Source organism: Talpa occidentalis, unplaced genomic scaffold (assembly GCF_014898055.3).
Source record: "Talpa occidentalis isolate TD23 unplaced genomic scaffold, MPIMG_talOcc4v2.1 talOcc4.7, whole genome shotgun sequence".
NCBI lineage: Eukaryota > Metazoa > Chordata > Mammalia > Eulipotyphla > Talpidae > Talpa > Talpa occidentalis.
This window is the reverse complement of record NW_023605083.1, coordinates 120368281-120378664: the sequence shown is the minus strand read 5'-3', so window position 1 is coordinate 120378664 and position 10384 is coordinate 120368281. Positions and strand designations below refer to the sequence as shown.

At 57.6% G+C, this 10384-nt stretch overlaps 1 protein-coding gene across 1 annotated transcript; it reads left to right on the top strand.

The window, feature by feature from the left end:
• Positions 1-4772: 4772 nt before the first annotated feature.
• GHDC (GH3 domain containing) lies at positions 4773-8699 on the top strand. Its single transcript, XM_037494106.2, has 9 exons — positions 4773-4806; positions 4951-5257; positions 5512-5633; positions 5761-6262; positions 6699-6891; positions 7006-7077; positions 7154-7287; positions 7596-7681; positions 7890-8699. Exons 2-9 carry the CDS (start codon positions 4963-4965, stop codon positions 8106-8108), a joined length of 1623 nt encoding a protein of 540 aa, XP_037350003.2. The 5' UTR covers positions 4773-4806; positions 4951-4962; the 3' UTR covers positions 8109-8699.
• The last annotated feature ends 1685 nt before the right edge of the window (positions 8700-10384 follow it).

Here is a 10384-nt window from a genome sequence, read left to right as displayed (position 1 = left end):
AGCATAGTTCTTAGACCTGGTGACAGTGCTGGAGGGCAGGGCTGGAGTCCGGAGTGGCTCTGTTCTCTGAAGGGAAATGACTGGTAAGACAGAGGAGAAAGGTATGGGAGGGGGAGCAGGCTGAGGAGAAACTTCTGAGTATGAATCTAGATAAGTTGATGGTGTCCAGGTAGATGTGTGGTAATGAAAACTGAGAGGCTGGTCAGGCTGAGACACCCAGGTGGGAGGAAAGCAGGGAGGGGGCGGGGCTGTGCATGTCTAGGTGGTGGTGAAACTGGGGGTGAGAATGAGCATTTGCAGAAAGGAGAGAAGGAAAGGTAGGGCAGCAACTGGGAGCACAGCGTCACAACAGCCTAGGGAAGGGGAGCAGTGTCAGGGTCTAGAGAGCCCAAGCAGCCTGAAAGTACCCGCTGGCTTTGGCACACAGGATGGTGATGACCTTGGTGAGGACAGTCTGGAATGGCAGGGGCACAAGTCAGGTTGCTGAGCACTGAAGACAAAAGAAGTCACCTCCGGAAGGAAGGCATGAGGCATTCCACAGGCCCGCCCTCTGGTGAACTGGTGAAATTATCACTCTTTTTAAAAGAGTGTGGCGGTCTTCCCTGATGGCACAAGGGGTTAAAACGCAACCTATGAAGCTATTTGCAGCCTCTGCAGCACAAGTTCAAGTCCCGGCCAGGGAGATGACCCACATGGCACAGCGAACCTCTCCTGACTCGCCTGCTGCTCCCCTCAGCAGTGTATTTCAGTAGATCTGCCTGTTCTGCTTCCCACTCTGTCTCTGGTGGATCCTCTCACCCCTCGCATCTCTGGCCTGTACCTCAGCTCTTGTATGCATAAATAAATCTTAAAATAAATAAATAAATAAATAAATAAATAAATAAATAAATAAATAAATAAATAAAAGAGTGTGGCATTTGAACTCACACCTACTCCCTCCTGCCTCCCAGTTCATGGAGATGGAAACCTCTCCAAACCAGACACATCAATGTCCCCACAGCTCCCAATCACAGGGCTGTCTTCTTGGCTAAAAGCAGCATTTTAGGGCCTCCCCGGTGGCGCAGCGGTTGAGCGCTGGGTTGCGAAGCTGCCCGTGGCCTCTGCGGTGCCGGTTCGATCCCCGGCTGCTCCCCGGCCACCGGCGGAGGATCCCACATGGCGCGCAGACCTCTCCTGCCGCCCGCTGCTCCCCTCAGCAGTGTACTTCGGTCCTTCTGCCTGCTCTGCTCCCCGCTCTGGCTCTGGTGAATTCTCTCACCCTCCCGCGCTTCTGACTGTACCCAGTGCATGTATAAACAAAACAAACAAACAAACAAAATAAATAAATAAAACATGCCTCTATAAAAAAAAAAAAATAAAAAGATTAAAAAAAATAAAAATAAAAAAATAAAATAAAAGCAGCATTTTATTCTGCCCTCAGCTGCCTGTGATTGAGAGTATGTTCTGGGTATTTCAGGTGAGAGGTGGACTCCCTTCTGCTCAGGCCCCACTCCTGGGTGGACACTCTACCTTGGGCCTGGTGCTGAGAATCCAGGGACACTTGTTGCCTTAGTTCAGACCCATCAGGTGTTCCACAATGGAAGAGACAAATCACGAAAGCTTGAGGCTACTGTCAACACCCAGTTCCTATCCAGCACTCAGCTTTTGAGGTAAGGACATCACACAGAAGTGGGGCATTACCCCCACCCCAACACTAGAGTCAGGGCTCAGAAATTTTTCCCCAAAGGAGAAAGGCAGACTGTAGACCAGAGAGTTTCATATCTCTCCTCAAAGGAACTGGCTTCATTAGCAAGAAAAGTTCAAACTTAAGTGTCCCCTCAAGCACGGTGGAGGTTGTGCTGAAAAGCAATTGGCAGGAGTACAATAGCTTCATTAGAAACTTCAGGAAAACTAGCTAGTTTCCTAAAGAGAAATGGGGAAAGAGACAGCTGGGAGGACTCTCTTGGGATCAGAACAAATTACAAACACTGCCTTTGAAACTATCCCTTCAAAGAAGGCAGAATGTGTTTGGATCCGTTTGTGGAACAATTTCTTCCTCAGGACATTATTAGGAAAAAATACAGCAGTCAACAATTTAAGTCGCTTAACTGCTGGATGTGCTCAGGGAAAGAGAGATCTGTGAAAATCATTGTGTGCTGGGGTGACTGCAGGCATACTCACACCTGTAACCCTTTGAGGAGCAACATTAGAGGCCTCACCCGGTGTGGGGGAAGGTAGTGGGAACAGGCTCACTAAGCTTACCCCAAACCGTCACTTACACTAAATGAGTAAATCCTTAGTGATACCGGAATTGTCAGGCCTAGTCTCCCAGCCAGGAACGGATCCCAGGCTGCAGGGCAGCGCTGAGCCCCAGCCACTAGACCCCCAAGGGTTGGTGTCTCACGAAGCCGCAGCAAGAACTTCGCAGACTCTCAGGCGAGCAAGCAAGAGGAGGCAGGTTTGTTTAGAAGAAGAAAAAGGTTCTTGAGGAGAAAAAGAGCAGAAATAAAGTGGGACTCCCAGGCCAGGAAACCAGGCCTGGGAGGGCAAGGAAGCCAAAGTGGAGTCGTGTCTCAGGGAATATAGACCTTTTTTCCCTCATTATTCTAAAGCTCCACCAGTCTGTTTGTGATTGGTTGGTTCTCGGCTGTCTCACTTAATTTGCTACTGAGTGGGGGATCTTCACATTCCTTATCTAACAGCTTTCTCTTTCCCCATTTGTTGCATCTTTAAATTTATGGCCCAGTCCTCTGGATGGGCATCCCTGCATTGAAGTTAAACAGCTGCCCTTCTAAGTTGTCCATAAATTAAACCACTCTCCATTTCTCCAATCTCTGCCTCCCTTTACCACCTGAAGGAAACCAGGACCAGCATTAACAATGTTGTCCTTGGTCCTGAGATGTTTGTTTTTCCCAGTGGAATTGATTACATTCCCTTGGTTGTCCTTATCTCTGAAGCCTCCCTAAATTTCTTCAGAGGTCCCCTCCTGCACTGTCCCTAAAACTGCATAATTCCTAGCTTGCCCTGTGTCTCATTAGGAATCACAGCAGCATTATTCACAATGGCCAAAAGGTGAAAACAACAGAAATATCCATGATTAGATGAACAGATAAACAAAATGTGTAGCATACAATGGAATATTATTCAGCCACAGAAAGGAAAAATTCTGACACATGCTATTCAATGTGGGTGAATCTTGAAGAAATTATGCTAAGGGAAATAAGAGAGACACAAAAGGACACATATTGTATGCTCCCCCTCTATGAGGTAATGAGTATTCAAGTGTATCCAGACAGAAGGTAGAAGGGTAGTCGCCAGCGGCTGGGGGGCAGGGAGGGATGGGGAGTTATTTTTATACAGAGGATACAGTTTCAGTTTGGAAAGATGAAAAAGGTTTGGAGATGGATAGTGGTGATGTGGTAAACAACAACAATGTAAATGTACTTAATACCTCTGAAGTGGATACCAAAAAAAAAAAAAGTATTCTTTACAAAATAAAAATAAAGTTAGATCAAAGACCTAGCTAAGATTATAAAACTCCTAGAGGAAAATATAGAAATAAATCTTCATGACCTGAAGTTTGGTGATGAAATCTTCAATATGACACCATAAGCACAAGCAACAAAAGGAAAAGAATAAATAATTGAACTTCAAAATTAAAAATGTGCTTCAAGGGCCTCCCCGGTGGTGCAGCGGTTAAGCGCTGGGCTGCAAAGCTATCCGCAGCCCCTGCAGCACCGGTTCGATCCCCGGCCACTGGCGAGGGTCCCACATGGCACACAGACCTCTCCTGCCACCCGCTGCTCCCCTCAGCAGTGTACTTCGTCCATCTGCCTGTTCAGTTCCCCCTTCTGGCTCTGGTGAATTCTCTCACCCTCCCGCGCTTCTGACTGTACCCAGTGCATGTATAAATAAATAAATAAATCTTAAAAAAAAAAAAAAAAAGTGCTTCATGGGACCCTGCTGAGAGAATGAAAAAAAGACAACTCACAGAATGGGAGGAAATATTTGCAGATCCGGTTACCTGATTGGGGACTTGTATGTCAAATATACAAAGACCTCTTCCAACCTAATAAAAACAAGACAAATGACCCGGTTTAAAAATGGGAAGAGACATGAAAAGACATTTCTCCAAATTCTGTATACCGGTGACTCATGAACACATGGAAAGATGCTCAGCATCATTAGTCATCAGAAAAGTGCACATGTGCGTCTTCACTGACTCAAGACACTTGACACCCCTCTAGGATGGCGATCATCAGCGGCTCAGAGAATAACAAGGATTGCCAAGGATGTGGAAAAGTGGGAACATCGTCCTTCACCTGCAGGGGCTCGAGCCCACAGCGCTCTGGCCGGCGGGCACGGCAGCCCGAGGCCCTGCCCCTTTAAGAGCCCCCCCCAGCCCCGCCGGCCCCGTGACCCGACTTCCCGTCTGCGCTCGGCCCTGCCCAGCCCTGCCCAGCCCTGGCTCCTCTTCCCGGCCGGCCGTGTGCTGAGACCCGCGCGCCAGGGCCCTGGGCGGCCTGTGAGGGAGTCTCTGGGGAGAGAAGACCCTGGGGGCGTCTCCTGGGTCACGCAGGGCAGGGAGCCCCTGCTCGGGGCTCAGGAAGCCCACGGAGCCGGGCCGGGGCGGGTCCTGGGAGGCCGTGGACAGGACATGTCATTAGTTCCCCGCGGCTGTGCGCCAGGGCCGGTGCCCAGGCCCCGCTGGGCCCTGGGAGGGTGTCACCATCCCCATTCCACAGAGCGGGGGCCCGGGCGCGGAGCAGCTAGCTGATCCCCCCCGGCCAGACGGCTGCGAGGGCCAGAGCCAGCATCCCAGCCCAGGTCAGTGGACTCCAAAGCCCGGGATCCTGGCTTCTTCCCAAACTTCCTTTGCCCTTGGTTGCCCTGTGTGCAGGAGGCGGGGGCCGGGGAGAAGGGGTGATCTCCTCCCCCTAGTACCAGCACCAGGTCCCTTCCTCCTCCCAGGAGCTGCCAGAGATGCTGCTGCCGCTGCTGTCCCTCCTCCTGCTGCTGCTGCTGTCCCTGCTGCTGCTGCTGCTGCTGCTGCCGCCACTGCCCCTGCTCAGGCGCCGGCCGCCCCGGGATGCCGGGCTGTCCTGGCTTGCCAGCCTCCAGCACCGGCTGGCCTGGGGGGCGCTGGGCTGGGCGGCTGCCTGGCAGCAGCGGAGACTGGAGCAGAGCACTGTGCACGCAGGCCAGAGGCAGCAGCAGGCCCTGAGGTGGTGTCTTCAGGGAGCCCAGGGTTCCCGCTGTCCCCTCGCAGGGAGCACAGGTGTGTTTCCAGGGCCTAGGGAGGTGGCCCGAAGGGAAAGAAACCCCTCAGGACAGTGAGATTCCAGCTCCTGCTCCCCTCTACCCAGAGACCCGAGGTTCAGGTTGTCCCAGATGGGGTCCCCCATCCTGGGCCCTGACAGCCCCCACCTCCCAGTTTATTCTGGGTTCTTTCCCTAAGGGTCTCAGCAGTCTGGCCTGAGATTCTTGGGAAACTGGCATCCTGAGGAGCGTGTGGTGTCTTTGGTGCCACAGACACGAGCACCTTCAGGAGTCACCTCCCTCTGACCGAGACCAGCCAGGCCCAGGAGGAAGAAAGGCAGGAGCAGCTCTTGCCCCCCACCGCAACCCGGTACCATGGGGAGGCCTCTCTGCAGGTAAACTGAGAAGGCGGGAGCCCAGCCCTACCAGAGACCCCTACTTGTAGCTAAACCCACCCATCAGGGAGGACAAAGAAGCCCCAAACTACGGGCTCAGGACCATCCTCTCTTCGTCTCTCTCCAGGCCACCCTGCTGAGTCTGGAGGCCCTAAGCAAGGCCTACCCAGAAGTGCTGGCTCCTGGAGGCACTGCTCGTGTGACTCCCACCTCCCCCTGGCCCTGCCCCCTCCCCTGGCCCTGCCAAGTTCTGGACCAGGTTGGCCCCCCTGGGGCCCAGGACTCCAGGTCCCTGCTGCTTGAGGCACTGAGGCACCCAGGGCTGCGGGTTCTGGAAGCCGGGACAGCAGCCGAACTCCTGGATATTTTCTTGGGCTTGGAGGCTGATGGTGAAGAGCTGGCTGAGGCAATAGCTGCTGGGAACCCAGGAGTGCCCCTCCCCAGGCGGGCAGCTGAACTGCGGGAGACCCTGGAGCAGGGGCCCCGAGGACTGGCCCTCCGGCTCTGGCCGAAGCTTCAGGTGGTGGTGACTCTGGACGCAGGAGGTCAAGCCGAGGCGGTGGCTGCCCTGGGGGCCTTGTGGTGCCAAGGCCTAGCCTTTTTCTCGCCTGCTTATGCTGCCGCTGGAGGTCAGCAAGAGTCTTCGTGAAGTAGTGAGCTAGGTCAAGGGTCAGGGGTCAGGGGTCGAGCCCTACATCAGCTAATCCTCCCCAACACCCTGCACATCCCAACTCAGCAGCTCCATTTCACGGATGAAGAAGCTGAGGTTCTTAGAGGTTGCACACCACCTGCACAAATTCACACAGCGCCGCACTCACCCCCAGTTCTCGGAACCACTGTCTCTTCCCAGTTAGGGCCTTGGAGGCAATGGGCTGGGCCTGGGGGAGCAAGGAAGGATGGGGTGGAAGGGCAGCAGGGGGATCAGATGCTCAGAGGCTTGGTGTCTAGAGCCCATGGGCCTGGCCTCACCCCCACTCAGCCCCATCAGGTGCCGCCAGGGTTGAGGGGCCAGTGCCTGGCAGGAAGCAACGGCACCACTAGATAGAGGCCACTTGCTCCCCACAGGCGTGGTGGGCCTGAGCCTGTGGCCAGAGCAGCCCCGCGGGTGCTACCTGCTGCCCCCTGGAGCTCCCTTCATCGAACTGCTCCAAGTCACGAAGGGAGCCCAGGAAGAGGCTGCCCCCACCCTTCTGCTGGCCGAGGCCCAGCAGGGCGAGGAGTATGAGCTGGTGCTGACCGACCGTGCCGGCCTCACCAGGTGATCACCCCCTCCCTCCCTCGGCCTGCCCACCTCAGTCTCCTACCTGCTTGTTGAGGCCCAGGGTCAGGACGGGCCCATGGGCCTGGCCTCACCCCCACTCTGCCCCATCAGGTGCCGCCAGGGTGATGTGGTCCGGGTGGTGGGTGCCTACAACCAGTGTCCAGTAGTCAGGTTCATCCGCAGGTAGGTGACCCCCAAGGGGCTGAGGGACTGTTGCTGTGCCCTGGGCTCCTCTGCCTCTCTCCCGACTCCTCCCCAGGCTGGGCCAGGCCCTGAATGTGCGGGGAGAAGACATTGAAGAGGACACATTCTCTGAGGCCCTGAGCCGGGCGGTGGGGCAGTGGCCAGGGGCCAAGCTGCTGGACCACAGCTGTATAGAGAGCAGCATTCTGGGTAAGCTCCTTCATGGCCTCCTGTCTCCTGGTCTTGGGTGGTGGGCTCCCATTCTGCTGGGAGACCTCTAGGGAGGAGATAACACCCAGCCTCCTTTGCTGCTCCCCACGTCTAACCCCCATCCCTGCTGCTGCAGTCGGCACTTCCTGTCCCGTCCTGTTGCCAGGCTCTGGGGTCCTCTCCATTTACCCGCTCCCCACGAAGAAACTCCTTTCCCATGAACCTCAGCGAGGAACAGAACTGATGGGGGCAGAGGGCACTGGCAGCCTCCCCTGCCCCCGCTCACGTGCATGGGGTTTGCTCTGCAGATTCCTCCGAGGGCTCTGCTCCCCACTATGAGGTGTTTGTGGCTCTGAGGGGGCTGAGAAACCTGTCAGAGCAAAACCGAGACAAGGTAAAGAGGGACAGGATCCAAGTGTGTCCCCGGGTGCCTTGGGGAGAGGGGGTCGGGAGGAGACCTTCCCCGGGGCTCTGGGAAGGGAGGGATGAGTCCCACACACGGGTACACGTGAAACTCCACACTGACCCTGGGCACAGCCTTGCACCCCTCACCCCACACCCCGCAGCCCCGTGCCAGCCTCACGCAGGCCGTTCTGTTCCAGCTTGACCGCTGCCTCCAGGAAGTCTCTCCCCGCTACAAGTCCCTGCGGTTCCGGGGCAGCGTGGGCCCTGCCAGAGTCCACCTGGTGGAGCCGGGGACCTTCCGAGCACTCCGGGAAGCCCTGGCTGCCCGCCCCGAGTCCCGGTTCCCTCCGGAGATGCCCCGCGTCCTTCGGCACAGGCACCTGGCCCAGTTCCTGCAGAGGGGGGTGGTGTCCTGAGCTGAGGCCTGCCCCCTGCCCGGTCCACCTCACAGGTCACCTCACTCTTTCCTCTGGGGCCTCTCTGGATGGGGAGCCCCTGGCCAGGGCCTCTGACTCTGTGTCACCTGACAGTCACTCATCAGAGCTGCTGGGTCTTGGGGCCGGGCGGGGGGTACCGGTCCGACCTGGGCGGCGGTTCTGAGGCGTGGGCTTCAAAGCATAGATGCCAGCAGTGCCCCGCCCCGAGCCCCCTGCCCACCCTGGAAGGAACTGCTCCAGAGCCCCCCACACGCCGGCGGTCCTGTGTCCAGCCCAGCACACCGGCAGGCCAGCAGGGATGGGACTCACAGCCCCGGAAGCGGCCCTCGGTCAACAGGGAACAGGAGCTGGTGGATGCAGGCCTCAGTTTCTCTGTGCCTCGGTGGGGTGATCCGGAAGCAGCCTCTGCACCGTCTCTGGAGGGTGCCCTCCAGCTGCCCACAGCAGGAACCTGACCCTAACTGGTCTCCCTCCCATCCCCGCCCCTTAGTGTGCTTTCTGGGATCACCTCCAAAATAAACCTTTTGCACCCAGATTCTTGACTTGGGGTCTGTGTGGGGAAGCTGTAGTGGTCCCATTTGCTCTGCTCTGGCCATAGTCAGGCCTCCCCCGGGCTCCCTTTTAGGCTGTAGGCACCAGGGCTTTCCCCCACTCTCCACTCCGGGGGTGGGCGGAGGCCCCAGGTGTGTGCACTCGAGGGCCCTTGGGACTCCAACCATGCCTAGGTCAACCCAGAAGTCACAGAGCCCCCTCATCCTACCTTGCCCCGCCCCAAGCTGAACCTCAAAGTGGAGAGGCTGCTCCCCAACTCCCCTTGACCAGGCTGAGCACTGATCCCTCTCTGGCCCATGGGAGGGTGGGAGAGCCACTTCAAAGCATCACAGCAGGCAGCACCCCAGAATCCACGTGGGCTCACTGTTCCTCTTCCCAGTGGGGGAACTGAGGCTTTCTTAGGTTGTGGGGTGTGTCCCATCCCCCAGCTCCACCTGGGTAAAGCAGCACCTGTTCCCAATCAGTGGCCAAGTCTGCGACTCTGCCTCAATTCTGGATTCTACGCCCCCACGGCCCCCGCCCCCGTCCTCACCCCCACATTAACCCGGGACTCCTTGCTGAAATCCTCCCCTGGGTCCCCCGCTGCCCACAGGGTTCAGACCACTCAGCTGAGCAGGGAAGAGCCACCAGGCCCTCCCTCACCTGTCCAGCCACCGCCTCCTCCAAGGGAAGCCGCCTCGATGAAGCGGGCCACGCCCTGTCCCGCGCGGGCCTCAGCACTGTCACCGCCAGTCTGCCCCAGAGGTTCCGTCTGTGGACCTGAGGGAAAGTCGCTTCTCATGCAGCCCCATTTCGGAGTCCTTTCTCCCACCGAGCTGACTATGCCAGTCACCTCCCCACCTGGACATGCGAGCTCCCTGAGAACTGCGCAGGTTCCGTGCCCACCGCTGCCCCAGGGCCCAGCGCAGGGCCTGCCCCAGCTCAGGGGCTCCCTGGGCAGGCCCTGGATGTGGAAGACTCGGGCTTAGAGTTGGCAGGGGTCCTTCACCCCTGGAGGCTCACTGCCTGCTGAGGGCGGGAGGGGACTCCAGCCCCCCACCCTCAGGCACCTGACCAGGAAGGAAGTCAGAGGCTGAAGGACGGCCCAGGCTTGGCTGCTTTCTCCTCTGCTGCCCAGGTTCAGTTTTCAAGGTTTTCTCTCTTGGAGGTTGGCGGGAGGGGCAGAGGGAAGAAGACAGCTCGGGGAGGGAGAGCCGGCTCAGGAGGCGGCCGTGGAGGAGGAAGGCCCTGGAGCCTGGCGGTCAGCAACGGGGAGCAGTGGAGAGAAGCCTGCGACCCAGCCACCTGCCCCCCACCCGGTGGAGAGCGGGTCTCAGGACCGCCTCCTGTGGCCCTAATTAGCAGCTGCCCCCCCCACCCCACCATTGTCCCAGCCCAGCACCCCAGCCAAGGTCTCTTTTGTGCTTCCAGATTCCTGGGTGCAAGGTGGCCTCATTAGTGCCCGGAGACCACCCCATCTCCAGGGAGCAAGCAGACAGACAAGGGGGGCACCGCAGGCACCGTGATCCAACTCCAGCCTCCGGGCGCCTTGGCGGCCATTCCTTGGACCCAGCCTGGAGACGGCCCCGCTGGTGGAAGCTAATCTTAGACCTGCCTTTGTCTGAGCCCAGAGCAGACGCAAGTGCCCATCTCCACCCCCCCCTTCTCAGAGCACTATAAACCCCAGGCCCCTGGTAGCAGGTTATGGTCAACGATTTGGCCCC